This window comes from Bombus impatiens, unplaced genomic scaffold, assembly GCF_000188095.3.
Source record: "Bombus impatiens unplaced genomic scaffold, BIMP_2.2 scf_0166, whole genome shotgun sequence".
Taxonomy (NCBI): Eukaryota; Metazoa; Arthropoda; class Insecta; order Hymenoptera; family Apidae; genus Bombus; species Bombus impatiens.
Window position 1 is genome coordinate 124495 of NT_176585.1, and position 23076 is coordinate 147570.

Sequence of the window (23076 nt, forward strand, 5' to 3'; positions counted from 1 at the left end):
CAGCACGCCGTTGAGAACGAGCCCGTTGATCGAGCGTAAATTAGGCACAGCTGTAATTATCGCAGGTGCACGCGGTCGATTAATCCGAGACCGACAATTCGCAACCAAACTACAAGTTGGAATAATCGCGAGAAACGGTGAAAAAACCCGTGTTGCGATGTAATTACGTTGAAGCAAATGAGTCCGGCTTAATAAACTGGTTTCTCGTTAATTTGAATTTTTCAATCGTACTCCAGCCTGGCGGTATTTAATTCAATATGCTTGGCGTGTTATTACGGAATGAATTATAAACAATTGAGTTTTTTTCCCAATTAAGTAATTCATCGTACAGTATAGTTGCAATGATGCCCGGTTATAACGTTGGCGAATTAATTTACCGTACAATGGGATAATACTATACCATATGAATGTATAATTATACTAGTTTCGTAATGTAATTAATTAAATCAATGGAACGATGTTAATATAATGTTCACTTCGAGTTAAAGCATTCGTCGAAATGTTCACGTCCATGGATAGGGGAGAGCATGCTCATTACTATGTTTTTTCTTTCATCCCGATATCTCAACTGCCTTCGGAGATAATTAATCGAAATCAATGGAACGATGTTAATATAATGTTCACTTCGAGTTAAAACAATCGTTCAAATGTGCACTAAAATTCACGTCCATGGATAGGCGGGAGTATGCTCATTACTATGTTTTTTGTTTCATCCCGATATCTCAGCTGGTTTCGGAGATATGACTGTTCTAAGTTGCTCATTAGGTTACAGGGAATGCCGAATTCCTGAATGCAGCGTGACCTACATTTTTTCTTGGAAATGCGTACGCCGCAATAGCAATGGTAAAAAAACGCTGACTCAGCGTCTGTCACTGACCAGCGCACGTATCGCTAGTGCGGGGTAGGTCAGTGAGCGCGTGCTAGAGAAAGAGGAAGAGAGAGGCCCGAGTGTGCGACAAGGATAGAGCGAGTAAATTATTAAAAATTCCCTTCCTCTTTACACGACGATATCTCGGGAACAGGGCGTCGTATCGGGACGATGTAAAAAGCATTTTAAAGGAGACGAATTGCCGCTTTTAACGTGCTTCGTGCCGTTGATGAGGCGTTATTATATTCAGAGCTATTGCGATGTAAAGTTTGAGAAATTTCAATAGGTTTTCCATAGGGCTTTGCAATAGAACATGTGGTTGTTTTGATGTTATATTGATAAGCTAACTTTTGAAATGTCAAATTGCATACAATGCTGATAATTAGTATAGAGTTCAGCCTGTTTCTGTTTACTAAGGAATTATCACATGTAATTTGAAAGCGAGGCCAAGTACTTGACTAAGAAATTATTTTTCGACGTTTCGTATACTCAGGACCATTATAAATATAAGATTAACTTTCCAATTCTTATTTCGCGTAATAATTACGATTTAAACTATGTTAAACTTATTACAAGAACTTCCTCTATCCATATATTTACCACTAAATGTACAACGTGAAGAAACGTTTGCATGACTTTTTGCGAATTCCAAACAACCAGATGTCGATTTCTAATTTCGTTCGAAGCTCTATGCGAAATTTGGTTCGAGCGCCGTTACATTTATTATATTACAATTACGGCGAAATAGTAGCTGACAGCGAACTACATCGCAAAGTACATCCATTACCCCTGTGCGTCGTTTCAACTGTCTAACTGCAGGTATGCATGTCACATGAACACACGGAAGTGTCGTGTACGCATGTGACACGGCCGTGTGAATGCATCATATGCAAATAAAGCAAGGGGGCGAGGTCGTGGACCGGCAAGTTTATGCGAGAACACGATAGAAATTTCGAAGATGAAGACGATTGCACCCAGTCGTATTACGTCGCTCGCCATAAATGTTCTCAAATTGATAGGATTGTTCGTGCTTTACGATAACTTAGAGCCAGTCGACCCTCGACCTGCGTCTTGCTATTCGAAATCGTGAATGTTTTAACAATCGAGATGTAGCCATTGTTACCAGAAACTATTATTATACTATAGGACACATGTCCTGTCTTGGAATTACTTGACATTGTAATAGGATATTCAGGTTTCCATTGCTACGTCGATGGCGGTGGCCCAGTTTGTTAAACAATGGAACAACTACCGTTGTAAGCTTTCACTCGCAGCGACAATTAGAATTGCAACGCAGCATAATTTATGTTGCGAAAAGATGGATCGAACGAGTTCGTTATACGACACGTGAAATTATAGCGTAACAGTGTTTATAGATGTAATTAATAATTGATATGAATGTAATTAGAAGATGGATGAATTTAGAGTGGATGGACGATCGCAACATTGGAAATTGGATATTAAGTCTGGAATGATATACAATGCTTATAACATACAATGCTCTGGAATTACTTTGGACCTATACTCGACCATTTGGGAAACTCATTCTGTGTAACGTTCCCAGCTGGGAATGAAAGTGTAAGTTCCATTTCTTGAAGCATCGGCAAAGTAAATTTCGTTCAGGAGCAACTCTATAACGATTCAAGCCTCGCTCGAGCAACTCTTTGCCAATGAAATCAAGAACGAACCTCTTTTCTCATTAGAGAGAAGATTCGAATCTCTGCTATATTCGTAGATAAAGCCTCTCTACGCGGAGTGGATTTTATTTTCAAAACCATTTCCGTTTTATTTCGCTGATTTCATTTATCCTCTAATAAAGAGCAATTCTCTTCACACCTATTGTTCCAAATCTCAAAAGCATTTAAGCAATCAAAGTCATTTAAAACCAAGTGTTAATATAGCGATCTCATCATTGTATGGAAAGGTAGATTCTCGTCTCGAGAAGAAAAACATCTAGGTAGAAAATTAACATTCGCTGCTAGAGAATTTTTGAACAAGTGAAGCAGAGCATCGCATGCTACATATTTCTTCATAAAGAATGTGCGAGTGAGAACTTAGGGAAAGAATTGTGAGGATTATGGAAGAGTTACGGCGACTATGAGAACGAGAGTCAGAATTTAGAGAGACGGAATTTCGGCGAATTGTGTCACGTTGAATGAGAGTTATTGTTACCGTTATAAATAGCAAAACAAAGGTAGCACAGTCTAATGTTCTGGTTAAAACGACTGCAATCTATTTAATTAAGAATCAGTTATATATACTTAAGAAATTACCATCTATACATTCGTTCAACTGCTTATAAAGAAACTGAACTTTTCTTACCTAAGTTCCAATCAACTTAAAAGCATAGTTTGTTTCTGTTTCAAGCCTCACACTCAACTTGCAATTTGCTTGATGTATAGTGGCTACAACAAGTATTGACACGTACCCTTATCTTCCAACGAAATTCTTCTTATCTTTTATCGGGTCTTTTTATCAGAATTTACACTCGATTTTCATAATGTTCAATTTTAGCAGCGATATAAAAACTTTACTAAATCATACGATATTTAACATATCAATGGTCTAACTATATCGATTAATTACTATGGAAACGCTACAACAAATATTTAAACGCATACTTTGTTTCCGTCTCAAGTCTTACGCTTGGACTCGAACTAACTTGCAATCTGCTTCATCTCATCACTAGCTGCGAGCGTAACAGACAGACCCGTAGTCCCATTCGAGCGTTCCAGCACGTTTCAGCGGCCGACCCAGCAAAGAGCAATAAAGCAAAAGTCAGAAACGGGTAAACCCATTGATTCTGTCCGCTCGTCGTGGCAAAGCGTTCCATGAAGGCACGCAGAAAAGTGGAAAAAGTATACGGTCGACAAGGAAATGTCCACTTTCGCGGAAATTACGTGGAGGCAGTGGCCAGTGACACGCTGACACGGCGATGTACTCGCATGTACAACGGCTACCTAACCGGGGGGTTGGTCTCGCACAGCGATGTGCCGACTGGCAAGAGCGACCGCACTTTACGAGCATTGCGGCGAAAATATATGATTCTCTCGGTGGCCTAGCGCGACCGTAAACTTTCGTCCTCATTGTTTCGAGCGACGGAACGCTAAGGGTTTGGGGTTGAGACGGTTGAGGGGAGGGGATGGGGTTTGGTCTGGTTTAAGAGCGGTAGACCGCCACAGGATTCGAGACAGACGTAAGATTAACGGCTGGTTTGCTTTGTAGTTTTATAGTCACCAACTGTTATTCCCATCCCACTCTTTCTTCGTGGCTTCGACGTTTCGCCTATCCGATATCCTACCTTCTCGATGACTATTTCTTCTAAATGGAGATTTATGATGCGAGAAACCGTGTACCCAATGCCGTCCAGCAAAGTGGATGGTCGTAGGTGGAGTTAAACGAAACGAGAAGAATTTAAATAATCGCATCGCTGGATTCTCTGCTTGCAAATAGCGAAAGTGTCGGCATTGCAGTGATGAAGATGTAAAAATGTCCTTAGAAAGTATAGGCTAACTGTGTGAATGTATACATTTATTGGTACAATTGGAGAAATGGAACCTAAATATAGACGTGTTTCTCTTAGTAAATTTTGCGCTAAGGGAAAGACAGAGAGAGGAAGAGAATATTTTCTTTGAAATATTTAATTCTATATTGTCTGGATATTTTCATATTTTTGATATTATAAATATTGTATAAACATTCACGGTTTACTTTCTGTACATAATATATCACAGAATTAAGAATATGAATATATCAAATGAACTGGAGAGCTTCTCTCATTTCTAAAATTAAAAACCTCAGTAAAAAAGTGGGACAAGCACATCCTTCTCGAAAAAGAAATTAAGTACAGAGTTTACGCCGGGAATTTTGTTTTAAAATCGTGGAAGTATTTCATCGTTCCGAACTCAACTTACAAGAAAATCGTATTACTTATAGCTTTATAAGACGATCTGATATTTCCATTTAGATTTAATAGCTGGAATTTAATAGGAGAATTTAACTTCAGCCACAATTTTTTTAAATTAAAGATACTGCCACTTGAAGCTTTTCTTTGAAATTCACGACAGTTTGTCGCATTGCAATCAAATTTTCGATTTCTCTTTTATATTGTAAAACCTGCAAGCATTACGTAGAAGTAGCAGATTCTCAGAAAAATCGTATTAAATATATGGCATTTCAGCTATTATTTGTAACGAAAGAGGCTCTTCAAAAACTTCCAATCTTTATTGCGTCTACGATAAGGCGTTCTTTACTTTCGTACGTAATGGTTCCCATAATCCCCCCTTCGTTTCCTTCGAATGCGGATTTAAACATCGTTCGTCATCGTTTTACGCAAACGACACGCGTCCTCCTCCTCCCTAAGAGGAATCGCGCGTTACGTAGACGGGTGCAAAAAGGGGCAAAAATCGGGATAATACTTTCGGGAAATAAAAGTGTCGTTTGCCGGTGAAAAAAGCTTCGGTCGTAATAGCAGGGCGAGAGAGATTTCGAGGAGGTGAGTCGAGTGCCTACGAAAGATAGCGTAACGCCGTGAGATTTAGCACGTAGTAATTCGCCTTAATGCCGACGTACATACGCGTCCTCGTCGGTGCTCCATTCGAAAGCGATATTTGTATTTCGTGGGACGTGCCGCCTCTGCCTCCTTATCGTGAACACACCCAAGGAGATTCACCAGAGCGCGTTTCTCTTTTATCGCGTCGCCTTACACTGCAAACAGAACGAATGACTACTTTTTGCCGCGGTTACTTTTATCGGGTACAACGTCGATATCAACACGTTGTAGACTATACGAATTGGGCTTAATTATTCGTTCCATATTTTTTTTTTTTTTTTGTAAACGATATATAGTTACATTTTTAACGCTACGCTTATTTTTATGTAATTTTATGTATTTAATATAAATAAAATATCGTAAGAAGGAAAAGGACGACATAGAAAAAGAAATAGAAGTAATACTATGTGGCTGGAGTAAAAAGTTTTTGACGTTTGAAGAATCTATTTAGAACCTATATACCTTGCTGAATTTTCTATAATGAATGTTTGAAATAAGCTTTAAGTTTGAGTTAGATATACTTTCGTGTCATTTTATAAGGCTAGCGATAGGGGATCGAAAGTTAAAATTTCCATGAAAAAGTTAGTGAGTAAAGTAGCTTGTCGTTTAAGCACCATCTACCTATCGCGTTCTTAATACTTAATTGATCGATAAACCAATTAATCCACTGTGGCGTTTCACAGTAACTTTACTATGTAATAGACTCGGATAAATCCACTTTAGTTTTGCTTTAATGGGTGCAGAATGAAATGTGCAATTGCTAAGCCAACTAGAGAACTCCAGTAGAGAATTATAATACAGACATGTTTCAATATTTTATGACGATCGTTCGATCTACGGGGCTTTGACATTTCGATAAGTGTTGCACAATTTTATCACGATATTTTGATCAACGAAATTCCAAAATTTCGGCAAATATTTTCAAATTTCGTCACGACGTTTTAATCTACGAACTTTTAATTTCGTTAACGAATCTTTCGAAATTTTATCCCTATCTTTTGAAACGTGTCTGTCACATCCCAAACATAGCTATTGTTTTTCTTTAATTACCGACTAAGAGAGCCTGAGGCGTCGCTGTACAATTATTCTAGTCGATCTTCAGCGCCAATGGAAATGAAACTGGCGTGCGTTGGAGAGAGTTGGTGGCGTTGCGCTTGAGGCATAATTCTTTAAAAAGGGACAACCCAAGGGGGAAAGTAAAAGAAAAAAAGCAGAAAAAAAATGAAATGTCTCGATGATCGGCCAGAGGAAAATACCCCGCGGCTCAGCTAGAGACAGAAAGAAAACACTTTCGGTTTACGGGACCCTGTATACGGTTTATAATATTATAAAGCTACGTCGATGGAAGGGGAATAGCTTAAGGGGTAAAGAAAGTGGCGAAGGAATGAATCATCTGCAGGGTAGTTTCCTCTGAGCGTGCCCATAGCGGCGAAAAAATAGAAACAGACGGTGCTTGGTCAGACGAAGTAACGCGACGGTGTGGCTGAGATAAGGCGGCTGACACGTTCGAGCACGTTCTACTGATTCTCTTAAGGGTATTGATTAGGATTACAGGCACGTGTTCGGATATTTAATCTCATTTCGATTATAGTTTCTACCATTGGAGAGATTTTGCTGTTTTCTTAAAGCGAAGAATAAAATCTGAAGTAGCGGATTTCTTTATTCTTCATTTCGATGGTTTTCTTAAGTTTGCGATGCTATAGTGGGACACCGGGAATATTCAGCAGTTATTTTTGTTTCTGACATTTCTGAGAGATAATGTCTGTTCTTTATAATTGTGGTCATTTTTTACCATAATAACGTAAGATTAAATATGCATATTTTAAAGACGTTTGTTAGATACGTTGGTTTGGTAGACAGATAAATTATACGTTAACTTCAGTTATTTAAATACTTCCAGTTTTGTAGGGGAATGTTCAAAACACTCATATTTATTTAACATACGGTCTAATATAAATGGGTACGTATGCAAACGAGAAGAGGAATAAAGGGCCGAAATAAAATAATATCTTGAAATTATGCTAGAAATATGAAACGTATATGCACGTGCACATAAAAGTTCAGATATGCAATGCAAGGATATAAAGTGCAACAATAAAGGCGATGGAGTGCATAAACAACTTTATATTCTCGGAGGAAAAATTATAGTGCAAAAAGTTCTGATATATTCGTCGTGAAACTTGCTCACAAAACAAAAATGTGTACAAGTAGTTAACACTAGAATTATTAACGTTTAATGTGTACCTGAAAATATGTCATACGCAGACAATTATAACTAGAGTGATAAAAGTAATTGCCCAAAACCATCATTTTTACCAATGTATCTACTATTAAAAACTACCATATATACATATATATATATATATAGATATATATATTATAAATTCTAACGTAGAAAACATTACTTTTAACTCTTGCTGCAGTGTTCAATTATACAGAAACATAAAAAGCATTTTATTTAAATTCATAGTGCAGTATCCAATTATGCAAAAATATAAAAAAAAGCGTTCTTTTCTTACATTCAAAGCATAGTGGTAAATTATGCAAAAATATAAAAAGGAAACATTTCCTTTTTAATTCATAGTGCAGCGTTCATTTACTAGGCAAAAACATAAATTCCCGTCTAGCAGCGCGAAAGTGTTAAGCTTTTTCTATCCTCCCCTTTGACTCTACTCTGTCAACAGTGAGCCCCCTCGGTTGCCTATAAATTCGTCACGCGGCTCGATATCCCAACCCCATTTCCCGGGGCAACGCTAAATAAAGAGGTAAAGGTCGACGTGTAACTAAATCCCTCCGCTGCACGACGATTTTCAACCCGTGTACATCATCCGTATTCGCGAGCTCTGCTTTTTGTCAATTAATCTGCAGTTATCAGTAGGTCGGGATAGGATGAATTCGTGCGACGTTGGGAAACCAGCCGAGGGGAAGTTGGTCATTTGTATGACGCCAGCGTGCTGCTGTATATACGGGCGTTATCTGTACACCGAGCTTCGCCCCTCTGGGGAAGAACGGCCTGTGACACGTTAACGTGAGACCACGAAACGAGAGAGGGACGAAGGGGAAAGTTGTTGGTTGCACACGATGGAAAGAGGATACCCAGCCTCTATGTTTGGGTAGAACGTTGTTTATGCGAAACAGTCAGCACAGCGAGTTACGATGTCAGCGGCTCGTTCTGGTTGGCTTCGTTTGATAATTCGATAGCACTTTTGCACCTCGAGCATAGCGATTCTCGTCTCTCTTCTTTTTTCTTTCCGCGTTTCAAGCTACACGCGCTCGGTTACGGTCCAATTAAATTTATCCGACTGTGTTTTCGACCTCGAGAAAAAAGCGTGTCCGCGATCCAGTGACTGTAAAAGGGTAGTAGAAAGCGTAGAAGAGACGAGGACAAGAGAATACAGCTGTTACATCCTTTTCCCTTTCTCATTATTTTCTTTTTCTTTTTTATGAATTTCGAAAGCTACTGTGATTCGTTCATCTCGAACATGAGTCATTATTACGAGTCTACAACGAAAAGCAGCTAAAATTCCCCGTTTCATTTCCCCGCAAATGATAAAAGCTACCGCGTTTTTCCCCTCCACAGTCTTCTCATCCATCCAAAAATAATAAATAAGGACAGATGTACTCATCAAGGATCATCAAGGAGAGTTGAATATTCCAGGAAAGTCGAATCTTTTGCGAATCATTTACGAATCATTTTCGTACGTATCTTGAAATTTTTGAAGATTTATAGGTACGAACGTATGATCAAGAATTCGAAGAAAATGGGTCTTTTATGGGTTTCTTTCGTATTTCGAAAGATTTGGAGATGAAGGGAAACTGCTCCTTTTCTGTGGCTCGCCACGTTGTGTTAGTAAAGTCGTGATGAACCATGCTTTTATTCCCAACTTTCCTTTCGGATCAATCCCTGTCAATCGCGAATAGGTATCGTTCCATGTCGTTCTGATGATGATGGATGATGATGGAGAGACTGTTCCTAGGTATACTAACGAGGCAACCGTTCGAATAGAGCTCGCGACCATTCCGACGGACGAGTTCATTCGGGGAAACTCGAACAGATTACGGGTAACACGTGTCCAGTCGTACACGCAGAAGGGAAGAAGTCGAAAAACGAGAAAGAGACTCACATGAGATGAAAGAAAACGGATATCCCGATCTCGTTCCTCGAGATTAACACGGATTAATCCAGGGAAAGCGAGGCGTTTAATGAGCAAACAAGATCCATGTGATTTTTCTTTTATCTTCCGCTGGAATATCGAGGAGAATTTTACGAGTCTGTTGGAATTTCTCGAGCCTTCCTTTCTTTTTAAGAAGAAAGAAAATATTTCAAAGAAGTTAAGTTTCTTTTGGGGTAATTCCTTCGTTGGCGGAAAAATGTATGAGCTACCGTGTAAGAGTTACGAGACTAATGGATTCCATTAAAAATGCTGCTTACAGTGGCTGCAAAAAATATTGCCATATTATCGTATTTATTACAGCGTTTGCGTATTAATCAACGGGGTCCAAGCATATTAAATTTCATATCATTTTGTATTTCTTTTATACGGCTACAAACATCTGATACAATGAAAATGAATTGTAGAACGTATTAATAAAACGCCTAAATATGCGTTTTGTCGCCCTCCTGGATATTTGAAAATATCAGTAACATTAATTATGAAGATTCATATTAATTATGTTAGATTAACATTACAAGTAAACTGCTATTATTTGTTTCTAAAAAAAACATTGTACATTTATCATCTATTTTTAAAAGCCTTGGAATTTATCGAGTTATATTCCACTCTTCAACTATTCCACGTTAAAATATCTACTTTTTTTTTTAACCAAGTAACACAAAAGTGAGGAAATCAATAAAAATGGACTTGTCGGATCGTTTCCGCGAGGTTCTTGCTGTATTTTTTGTTATAGAGATCAATAGAAACAAACCATGACTAACACACCCACTAACGAAGTTTCTACTTCAGACTATTACAACAACAATATACCTTTCACGAAATATAATTTCACAAACCCAATTGTTTTGCTTGTAGCGCCTGTGCAACTTCGTGAAATATCGAAGGAGGGCTCGCAGCGGCGTCCAAACGATGCCAATAATGACTCAGCCGAAGGGGATTTGCCCGTTTTTGAACCGACAGCGGCGAACGTCAGCGCATTCGTCGGACAGACCGTGTACCTGCCATGCCGCGTGCGAAATTTGGGAGATAAAGTGGTAAGCCGCAGTAATTTTCTTGCCAAATGGAACGCTAGTTACCCATCGAACCTTGTTATTTCCGAAGACAGCACGAAGAAACGACGAGAAATTATGAGTGTTCTATATTTTCTCTTTTTATTTTACTAAACAGAACTGAGAGGAAGAAAAAAATGTTTAGCCTCGTAGATCGTATTTTATAAAAGCAGCGTGAGTTTTATAACCGATATGAAAAGTTGCACCGTAAAGGTGCCACGTAAAAATACCAAGGCTGAAAGTGTCCCCCCGGCTAGCGTTTCGTTAACCAGAGGCAGTAAAGGTTCCTGCCACTTTTCAAAATCCTAGACTACAGGCCTTCTTATCTTGTTCCGTACTACCAGGAGAGAAGTTTTTGTTCGTGAATATAGCGACCTGTAACTTTAGAATAACCTGTTGGTTAATTGTCCTTGCAGAGGATATCAGAGATTATTGTTATATCGTATTTTATTTGGAATATTCAGACCAATTAAGGATCAATGTGGCAATTTCTTCCAACGAATTTACGTTACTGAACGTCGTTTTTCGATATTGCACTTACGCTACTTTCAAAGAATTAATTCATAATTTCTTCTTCACTGTTTCCTCCTCCACTTGGATTCTACAGTTTTATAAAGTTGAACGAAATCGAAGTATCCATAGCAGTATGACACGAACTATTTTTATTTCAAGTTATCCTTTGAAAATAATGAAAAAATAATTTTTCAAGAATGTCGAAATCAATATTTCTGATATAAACATCTTCTACTACATTTAATAGAAAGATAATTTTGCGAATATACGATCAGTTGACATGGTATTGAATTAAAAAATATTGAAAAACAAGAAACGTGAATTATCATTCTATGCTTTCCGTGTAATACATTGTTGAGAATTGTGGATCTTAATTGACGAAATAACAGTAAAGGAATACTAAGGTTACACTTAGAATTCATATTAAAATAGTTCTGGATTTATTTAATAAACGATTTCCAGGATCTTACATTTCGATATACATTTGCACGTGTCTCAGTACTTCCTTTGTCTCACCATCTTCTATACCAAACTGCCAACGGAACAGTTACATTCATCTGTTTTTCGAGACGCCGCGCACACACATACTTCCACACACTCATATTCACATACGTGTGTCACTACTACGTGGCTAATCTAGTCTAGCACACAAAATTATACATATCTTAATGCATATAATAATTGAAATTTCACAATCATTTAAAAGAACGATGCAAGTATTCGTAAAAATTACGACCGTCGCAATCCTTTAATCTAGAAGTGATCGAAAAAATCAACTTAAAGAATTTCATTTGAGAAGTATGTTTTATATATTTGCCCAAATGTTTAGGTGTACAACAGTGTGCCTCGTAACGTATCACCGATAAGCGATAGCGTACATATTAAACCTCAAAGGAAACACGCTGATGTCTCTGTGTTCCTTCCTCTATGTGCCTCGTTTTGATCGATTGTCACGAACACGCCAGCCGTGCAGGCTTTTAGAAGCAGTCAGTGTCTACGGTTTTCGTGCTGGCTGGTTTCTAATCGTGACCGCTGTATTTATTGGTCGGCCGTTATTACGGAAACGGCGATTTGTCATGGGCTGGTATTAATTACACCAGGCGGGGTGCAGAGATAACGGAGGCAAAGGGCTACGACGTCGCCGTTGTCGTCAGAGACGCGAGACAACCTGTTTGAATAGAAATTGGCCTACGAAATGGGAACCGGGGACTCGAGCGCAACTTCCGAAAATTAATTGTTACAGGGCTGTTGCAAAGTACGCACACTGCCGGAATACGGGGCTGTCTCTAATCGAAATTCTCCGGCCTCGTTGACTTACTAGTCCCTCTAGTGTATTTCATAATATAAGCGAACTTACAAGTGAAACGATTCGATCGTGTGCGGCCATTTGCTACGTTTTGGAGAAATCTTTAAGGGGTAATTATGATCTTGGGTCGTTTTCAGATACCTCTAGTTTCGGAGAGATAGGCGGAATTTATTGGTCTTAGATAATGTTCCTAAGAAGCACGAATAGAGACCACACGAGAGAAGAGACTGGCAGAGATATTTAGCCCACCGAGAATCAAGCTTTATAGTAGTTCGCTATATAACTCAGGGACACAGGATAATTTTCATAATTTCTTTATGCTGCTATAAATATTGAATTCCTCTTTATATGTTATAAAATTGTATGGCTTTAAGAACAGGTGTTTTACGGAAATACAAAATCAAACATTTTATAAAAATCAAAGAGGCAAAATAACTTCTGTAATTTAAAATAAAAATAGTTCATATTATGATGCCATAAACACTTGAATTTCAATTGTCATAAAATTATAAGATCTAGTATGTAATAGTATGTAATAGTATATGTAATAGTATATACTTGTATGTAATAGTTATGTAATAGTATATACATTACAGAGGATGGATCACTATATAAATCGGAGACATAAATTAACTTTCACAATTGAAAATACAAATATTTTGTACTTTCTAATAACTACTACAAACATTCGAATTTCATTATGTATTAATTGTAGGATCGACATAGATTCGTAAATGCCTGTGAATTTTCTCTATCAGGTGAGAAAGCCAACTATTATCTTAATTTTCCATTTTGCTTTCCAAATAACCACGATTAATTACAACGAACAATTCCTGTTGCCACGGACAAAGAATTCCTAGCGAGTCTCCAAAGTTTTTCCTCCTTTTTCTCCAGTGAACACTCTGGCTATTTAATTCTCGTTTCCGCGGATCTTGCGCATTTTTCTATTTCATCGGTCGATTACCGTGCGGGAAATCGCGAAATGTTGCTGAAAGCGGTAATCAACGATTCCCTATAGTCAGCATTTCCACCAGCGATAAAATCTTCTTGCTAAAATCTTTCTCTGTGTCCCGGAAGCAAACGCGGACCAGGCGATGGTTATAAAAGTTTTGAAAATCGATCGCCAACTATTAGAGAGAAGACATAACCTTTCTAGGGATTGGATGGTAAAGGGCGGAAGCAAAGTATGAAAGAAAAGCGAGGAATTTATGCTAATCGATGATCATAATCATTTCACGGGGAATCACGGATCGTCGCACGCCAGCAATAACCTTGTCTGGTTGATTCGTTTTGCTCATAGACAATCGTTAGGTTAAGGGTCGCTTGACGCCGTGTTCGCTGGATATCATTTCGTTTTACCGCTCGTCGGACGTCGACGTTGTATTATTTCTGAATCCGATTCTCGGTGCCGGCGTCAAAGTGAAAAAGCCACTTTCTGGCTATCAACTTTCCCACCAATATTTTCCAATCGATCGGGCCCTGTCCGATTTTTTCCAATATATATTCTTTCGGTTCTTTTTTTCGTCTATTTTTAACCGAACGATCGGTTGTTTGATCAAAGATCGGCCGTAACATGGCATAATGGACAAGTCATATTCGATTCTCGACCGATTAATATGGAAGCTAAATGAAATTTAATCGAGGAGTTTTATCGATCAAACGCTGCACTCTGATTTTGACTAATTTTTACCTCGTTCGGTAAAAGCTCGCGGTCTTATTGCAAATTTTATGCATTTGTGAAAAAGTTCCACGTGATAATACGCATATAATATGCAAAAATATGTAGAATAATATAACACGTTGAGGTGAAAGATTTTTTTGAGAAAAAAGAGCGGCTGTCGTTTTTAAAAAGTGAAACAGATCTCTATTTATGTTTGACATTTATTTGCGTGTATAAAAGTACGTTTGTACATAAACTTCCACAGTTCAGTTAACAGTATTTAATCTGCCGCTAGGGGGATTAATAAAAGCTTGAAATTTTTGTTAACAAAATATCAATCACACGGACAAAACATATTTATCTTAGGTTACAAAACACTGGTGTTTGATCTCCCATAGATTTGACGGTATTATATTAATGTCGAAATAAAGTCGTTATTGTACATGCATTTCAAACAATTTTTTCGTTAACGCTATTGTACTGCACCTGCGTCCGTCCATGAATATTTCACCGATTCGAATATCGTGGCTACGTCCTTTTTAGCTCGTTTCCGTGTAGATTGAAACCGTTTTCGCGACATGCTTTCGATTCAATTTTCCCTATTTGAATCTTACTCTGTTTTCTTCCTTCATTGAATTTGTCTTCATTCATTTTCTTTTCAATTGATTTATTTTTAATTGAATGACGATTTATAGTTGTTACGGTGGTAAACGAAAATATCGAGACTTAAAAATTCTTCACAGTCTAATTATAAGGCAAATTAATCATTTTGAATCAAGTAACTCTATCTTATCCTACAGTATTCTGGGAAAATTCATATTAACCATGACTAGTGCTCGTGGTTGGTAAAGTAGCCGTATTTATTTTATTCCAACGCAGATTATTTTCGATCAATATTTACCAATACTTTATTTGACACGAAATGTTGGATGTAAATAGCGCAAAGTGGTCCGTGATTTGTTGACTTTGCCTGTGTCTACTCGCGGTTTTGATGGATGACCGGAAACAGCCTGTTTCGCTGTTTATGCAAAACTCGAGGAGTCGGTGTCGTGCGCCGCCTATCATTTCCGATGGCGCATATTCGCCAGGAATTTAAGAGCAGAGTCCCGCTTTCACAGACGTAACTTGCAATTTCGATTGTCCCATATTGAAATATCGGGCAAATATCGGGCAAATAACGAGCAAACAGCGAGGCAAACAGCGGGGCAAACAACGAGCATTGGAAATTACAGTAATGTAGTTCGATATTTCCCATGTAATTCATTCCACGACCGCGTGTTTTTGATTTCACGACTACATCGGCCACGCTACGAAACGCGAATATCAGTCAACAATCGAAGAAAGAGCGGTTAGATTGATGGCAGTAGAATGAACCCGTCAATAGCCAGACACGAATCTATCTAGCAAACTTTGGATACTCTGGCAATTTTAAAAATCCATTCTACGCGGAAATTCAAACGGTTTCACAGGCTGATGGAACAATGGATGACGGTAGGACAAAGCTCGTAAACTTGACTGGCGATCGATGAATCATTTTTGTCACCTTACGATCGATCGATCATAAATTCCCTGGCTGGCGCTCATCGTTCCATCGAGCGAGGGATTAACGCGGTCCAATCAATACGTTTCCAACAACAGACCAGTATATCGCTTCTCATTCCTGATCTGTCACTGTCTTCATCCCCTCCACTGCACTGGAATTTCACCCCTTCGTCACGCTAATGTACTCGAAACGAGGACAAGAAGAAGACGAAAGGGAGAGAAACGAATCGGACACGGTTGAACACGCGCCTACCCTGATCCGAAAGTGACTCGTGATTTGTTGACCTGGTAGACAGGCCAAACAACGGTCTCATGATGGATCGTTGTGAAAAAGAGAGTCTTATCGGTCGGGTCAGATCGATTGCGCGTACTACAAGAACTCGAAATCGATCCTTCTCTCTCTCTCTCCCTGTTTCTGTCTGTCTGTCTCTCTCTCTCTCTCTCTCTCTCTCTTTCTCTCTCCGTGGCTGTTAGCTGCTGCCGCATAAATTGATCCACGCGAATTCCAGGCGCGCATTATTTATGGAAAGAGAGGAAGAGAACGGGAGAGAGCCGGCCATAAATATGATTAATTTTCGTTTCTCGTCCGAAAAACCAGCTGCACCATGGGAGATAATCAGCAGGCGAATATACACCGCGTTCCTGCCTATTTTTCCTCGCTCGAAATATGTTTGGAGCAATCGAATGCTCGTCACGAACGGCCGTTATCGACGTCGCCATTCCACCACAGCAGATTTCACGAATTTTCCTTCCCTTCCTGTGTTTTTCGACGAACTCAACACGCTACCTTGTGTAATCGCGTTGTATATTTTTTATTTTGCCCCAGGGATAATTTGAGGTGAGAAAATTGAATGTTTTGGAAGTGGATGTTGGACATGGGAGATATTTTTTTGGACAGGGTATTTTTTTGGAGAAATTTATGATATCGTTTGCAGAATTATTTTATCTTTTTCCTCCTTTTTGTTTTAGGTGTTATTTCCTCAAATTAACTAGTTTTTGATAAAAGCACGTTTTCGTTAGAGCGCCCGACAACGGAGAAAGGAGGCTATTGTCCGGTCGAATTTCCAGTTTTCCAAATGAAATTGGACACGGTAAAGTCTCGTGTCGAAACTGGTCGGGGCGGGGAATTGAAAACTTGAAAATTGCCTATATTTTTGACGTTCTCGGCGCTCTATTTTTCCTCCAAACGGATCCATATATATTGTTACACGAGCGGAATAAAATGCCAGGCCCTCGAAAACCGAATACCTTTGAATTTTTCACGAGTGAACATTAATTCGTGTCGGCGACAGTAAATAAACGATAAACACTGCGGAATATATTTAAACAAATTTTCAACAATAATCTTGTTCCGACTTGTCGTTTACACAATTTTTACATAAACTCGTATTTATTACGTTTAACTGTCCATGGACAGTAAATTGTCCATTAACCATTTGCAAATTTAATTAAAAAAGAAAAGAATGCTAGAAAGAGAAATTTATGTGACATGTGACAAAACATAGTATCAGTTCTTTTTCTTTCACAAAATATTAAACTGTCAAAACCATAGTCACTTTAATCTATCTTAATTCCAGTGAAAACACTTTTATTCCATTAACATCAAACTACTACACTCCATTAGTACTAAAATTGAGAAGTGTGAGTGAATTATTAATAACAATATTTATGAGTTGGTACGCGTTGTTACATATACGCGTTGACAAATTTAATTTCCCTCTTTTGCATTCATTATATTTTACATTTTTTCCAATATGTACCATACGCATTACCGTATTATATATAAACTTTATGCCTTCGTTATTATGCTAAATATTCTGGATTTCGTTCTTCAATTCAGCAATTTAATGATCGGGGATGAATACACAGGATAATCGACTAGACCTCAAATAATTCCAATGGTATTTAAATCGGATGGTTTGCTGATCGGCGGACCACGAAAATATGCGAATATTATTTCATATAGCGTGATAAAAAATTATAATAACTTCGACAGAAATTGTTCAAAAGGAATTTGCTATGTATCCGAGTAGAGATTATTATTATAACAATCAATATCAATAAATCACACATTATGAAATATAGTTCGTTAGTAATCTTTTTTCAGATATAATTTCGTTTTCATTTAATTTCTCTTTTGTAAAAGCATAGAATATTTGATTCAATTTCAAATATATAAATATATATATACTATAAAAATATGTTGCAATCTTAGGATATAAAAGATTGAACGACGGTGAATGTCAGAACTTCGATCGACACAGTTTCATTTTATGTTAGAGTGATAACAGAAGCATAGCCACGCGATTGGTTAGCAAGATATTTGGAGGTCGAGCGTTTCCCGTGCGTTATTTCCGCAATTTCGTTTCGAGGCGAGGTAATACGGCCGCAGCCTGACGTCACGCTGGCTTAAATGGCTTTGAAGCGACGAATCGAGTGCAATTTTCAAATTTTTCCCAGCCTGTATCGAAAAGGTTTCGAACCGTTCAATTGTACACGATGTACCAGCGAAAACTACTTGGCAGCGAATAAAAGGAATAGGAAAAGATTTTGGAAAGAAGTTATATACATGAAATCAGGATTCACACGGTTTCTCTGTACTGCGTTTAAAGGTAGCATAGCATCAAAGCTGGGAATCTTCGCAGCTGTACGAAGGCAGTGAATCATTTGTCACGTTTCAAACTCGAAAATTACGCGAAAAGCTGTTGGAGCCTGTGAGTAGCTTTCCTGAGGAACACGTAGTCGAACGTGTTCGTAACGCGATCCCGTGGAATCCGGTGTTTCCTGGCTTGAGAATTTTCGGATCTTCGAATTTCCGAATAATTCCTGCTTAGCGGAAATTCGCAAGCTTATCTTCACGGAATACGAAATGTCACAAATATGCATGAAATCCTTTTCTTTGCGATCTTCAAGTTTTTGTTGAAATTTCCGAGAGTTATTTCACGCGACCTCGAAGAATTGCAATTATAACAGGGCCTCAGTTTATTAGTGAAATTTCACACGTTACAAATTACAAGTTATTATTAGCGAGTAACTTTGCATACTTTCCGATAACAAGTTTGATAATCAAACGTGAAATTTTGCAAGTAAGTTTCACAAATTGTCAATTAACTAATTATTCTATTAGAGGGATATTTCAAGAAGAAAAATCTATACTAACTTGTAACTTATAACTTACCAATTTACTAATATTACTAGTTAGTAAATTATTATACATAGAAACACTGAAGCCCAGAAAAATACACAAGCATATTATAAAACCTGCATTCTATGCGTCAACTGATTGAAACGATATGTGTCTTCACAACTGCCTGCTTCCATGCGATTTTTACCAAACGTACATAAATTGCTCGATTTTCTAATCATTTTCTAATCACGTTGCTTACTTAATCCACTAGATATATTATGCATTTGTCAATCTTTCTCCTTTACTATGGTCAAAATAATTCGCATTAGACGAAGAGGAACAAGAAAAACCCTCGGAGGCTCATCAAGTATTATCGTAATGTTTACTTTCCCAGAAAAATATTCGTCGTGTGTTTACCGGTGAGAAGAAACCCGTAACATGATAATGCATTTGGCACGGATCAGAGAAAACAGACAAGTGCACGAGAGAACAAGAGAGAGAGAGAGAGAGGGGGGGGGGAGATAGAGAGCTACGGAATTTTAATTATGTACGAAAAAAGTTGCCAAGTAAAAAGCCTTTTTTCATTAAGATTACACTCGACCAGGTACTCGTGCTCCCTAAACAAAATGATCGTTTTCCTGTTATGTTCTTAACACGAGAGAGAAAGAGAGCGAGACGAAATATTATACAAAGAATGAGAGAATGAACGAAGCAGGCGGTGAACGAAGAGGAAAGGAAGAGAAAGGGAGGCACAGCAGCCTCGAGTGAAGAAAGGTGGCGGAGAATGTACGCGTAAAAAAACAGAGGGAAAGTAGCTTGGCATTTCAAAGATGAGAGACCACTTTGCGCTTAGAAGGAACTGCTTTACTTTCACAGCTTAGTAAATGCGCGAAGGTGTGCTCGAAGGAAGAACAGGCTTCCGGGGCAAGGAGGAGGGAAAATAGAAAAGCCGAATGAATGGGGAAAAATAAGGAAGAATGGTTTGGAATAGAAAAGGCGAGGAAATACGACAGAAATGGTTCTCTACTGACCGAAAGCCTAAAGCGACGATTCAACACTTTACCCGCCTATTGGATTTATGGGGACAGCGTGGCGCTCGTGTGGGCCGTTTGACCGCGAAATTGCGTAATTAAATTAGAGCCGCCTCATATAATTCGATAATTAACATTCCAAAATGGGTCGGCGATAGCTCGCGAGCTGGCGAACCACTGGAAAAATAGAACGTGGCTGTAAGTTAAAATTGTTTAAAGGACCGTTCGTATCGGACAGTTTATGGTCGATCTATATCGATCGGATCGGAGTAATTGACTATGTCGCCGACGATGGATTGCTCTCAGGAAATATGTATTGCTCAGAAGCCATATTGATGAACGAACTCTATAAATTGATGATATATTTTTTACAGTTTATTTCTGTATTCATAATTGTTGATTTTATATGGTATAATAAATTTATTTGGTGAATTATTGCTTTGAAAAGTTGAATTGAATGGGAAATATTCATAGAGCGTACATAACATATTCAGTAGGTAAAATAATTCCCTACCTAAGTTTCAGTTTTCAAATTATACTCCTAAGAATTTGAAGTCCATTAATCTCGTACTCAGGTAATAAAATTGCGAAATTTCCGAAATTAGATTGACTTCTAAGAAACTCGTCTATTATAAAACTTGAATGCTTTCGAGACTTCGAACTCGCTGAGACGAAATTAATTTTCAAACTTAAAATTTGATATAAAAATAAGGACAAAATTGGCGAGGGAAAAAGCTATTCGATTTTAGAGCAATGGTCGAAGACAAATTATTATTGTCGTAGGAAGTGTATTTCGAAAAGAACTCCGTATGGATGGTCTTCACGACACATGCCATTTCTGTGAGGGGCGCGACGTTCAAGGAACAAGTTAGTCCTACGAGCTCTTTTCTCCGACGTGTCACAGTGGGAAGAGATAAACTCGACTGGTTGGAAAAGCTGAAAAGCACTAGAGAGACTGTTTCACGCTGCTCGCAACTGTTGGAAGATGAGATTTCAGGCTTTGAAACTAAGATTTCGACTTTCTTTCCTTTCGAGTGCTTTTCCTACACTAGTCGATGAAATTTGACGTTCTTTTTTTGACGAAGAGACACACGGTCATCACTCGAGACTGGTGTACTTCTTGCGTAAAATCATTGCGTCGAATCATTAGAATTCGAACGATTGTTTCACAGTCTATATAGTAAGAAAGATATAAGAGAAGAAGAGAACTTTTGCGATGAAGTTACTGGACGAAAGTCGAAACAGTAGATCGAGTCGCTTACTCATCAGACTAGGCCTGAAGAAATGAAATATTGACGTGCTTTGAATATAAGAATTAGATCAGATAAGAGTATCTTCACATTTTGAATTTGAATTTCAACCGAAAAATTTGATCTTCGACTTGAATATGAAAAGTTGAATTTAAAGGTAGGAAGTGAGACTTGAAGGTTTGAATTTATATTGGAAGATTTGAAATTAAATGTAAACTAGGAAATTTCAACTTGAGCTTGAGCTTGAAGTTGAAGAAATTTCAGTTGAAATATGTAAATGTTAATTTTATTTTGGAAATTTGAATCTGAATCTGCAGATGTTAATTTTATTTCGAAAATTTGAATTTGAACTTTTAACTTATCATTTTAAAATACCGTCTTCTTGCTATTTAGTCGAGACGCAGAAGGGAAAACTTGTTAGGAAGCTGTAGTTACTGAAAATAACGTGAACAATGGTTGAAACGAAGAAGCGTTCCATGCTGCTTTTGTTTGCTACCTCTTTAAGCGTTGGAGTATTTCAAAGCTTTTTAACCTCTTGATAACAGTCTTTTTAATAATCAAGTAGTATTAAAGATGCAAAATACGCACAAGCTATAACAACCCAGAGCAAAACAGTGTGCTTTTTCACAATGATTAACGTTTATGAAAAGGATTTAATGTCAAATCACCAGCGCACTAACGATCTTCGATTAATTAAAAAAAAGAGAAAATACGATGAATATATTATTCTCTTCATATTTAATTCTGTTAAATACTTCTCATACATTATACGTTATAATTAAAACTATGAATTAAGAGTATCTTAAATTAATTAAATATTGCGAAGGCTAAGCAAAATTGTGATACAGAAACAATACACGGAATTATTGCAATGTGTACGTCGAAGTGACCATAAAATTCCATTCGACAATCGAAAAACGAATGAAAGATAAACGCGTCCAGGCGAACGGGCATCGATGAGCAAGCTATAAAACAAAGCCTTAGTCAATTGTCAGGACCGATGGTTATATCCTGAACTGGAAGGAATCGAGCAAAAATAGAGCGGACGAATAAAAAAGAAAAAAAAAAGGAAGGAGAACAGATAACAAAAATATCAAATCGAATATGTTTCGAGCGAGACCCATTTTACTTGCCCGGTCAGATAAATTCTTTGGTTACCTTTTTCCCTTGACAGCCGATTTTTTTTCATCGAAAAATCGTGGACGAATACACAGGATGTTGCATGGCTACCCTTCGAACGTTCAAAATAGAAAGGCGACTGATATTAATGTCTCTTAAAGGGATACGCGTAAAGGAAAGAAAAAAAGAAAAATAAAGAATAACGAGATCCGATGGAACCAGCGGAAAAGCTATGCTGATAGAATATTAGTAGAATGGCGGAATAGCTGTAGCAGCAGTGCGGTGAAATGAAACGAATTGGAGGAACGAGAGAAGTAGTATTAGTGGAAGCTGAGCTAGTCGTACATTTTCGAGGTGGATACCATTTTAATTACAACCACCGTCCATAAGTCGATCCGTATGAGAGACAACATTTTCTCGGTTTAATTAAGCGGTCGGCGTTCCTCTTTGCTGAGGTCTCTTTCGCAAAACGAGTGACGTTCTGGTTGGACATCGATTTATCAAATTATCCTTTAAAGGAAGATGGTTTTTCGTCATAACCGGGGAATTAATCAAACGTATTTAATAATTTCCCTTGGCTTTATGTGCCAGAATTGAATAAATATGGGTGTATTATGTTAAAAAGTTGTCGATAACTTGTCGACGAAATTTCACGAAATTCCAAATTACACCGTAGTGTAAATATGCAAAGCAAGTTAACCTTTCGATTTTCAGAGATGCAGCTCAGTTATTTGGTTTGCGTTTATTAGCGGACCGAAATTTTCCCACTGACGAAATGACCCTTTTTGGTCATGTTCACGGCATTTCCTAACTTTCCTTCATTTAGACCCGATTTAAAATTCACGTTGCTTATTTCATCCCGTGAACAATCATCTGATTTTTTG

The 23076-nt window shown here is 37.9% G+C and overlaps 1 protein-coding gene and 1 long non-coding RNA gene across 10 annotated transcripts in view; one reads left to right on the plus strand and one right to left on the minus strand.

Annotated features, from left to right (window-relative positions):
• Positions 1–23076, minus strand: part of LOC105680442 — a 115237-nt gene that overhangs the window by 28059 nt on the left and 64102 nt on the right. The gene's annotated exons all lie outside the window — the stretch shown is intronic.
• LOC100740009 overlaps positions 1–23076 on the plus strand; it is a 111789-nt gene that overhangs the window by 22398 nt on the left and 66315 nt on the right. For 2 of the 3 annotated variants that reach the window (XM_033319564.1, XM_033319566.1), the window contains exon 2: positions 10451–10629. In XM_033319564.1, coding sequence (XP_033175455.1) covers positions 10451–10629 — 179 coding nt within the window. Of the gene's footprint in view, positions 1–3788; positions 3922–10450; positions 10630–23076 lie in introns of those variants that run through there. The other variant, XM_033319565.1, reaches the window with a different exon arrangement.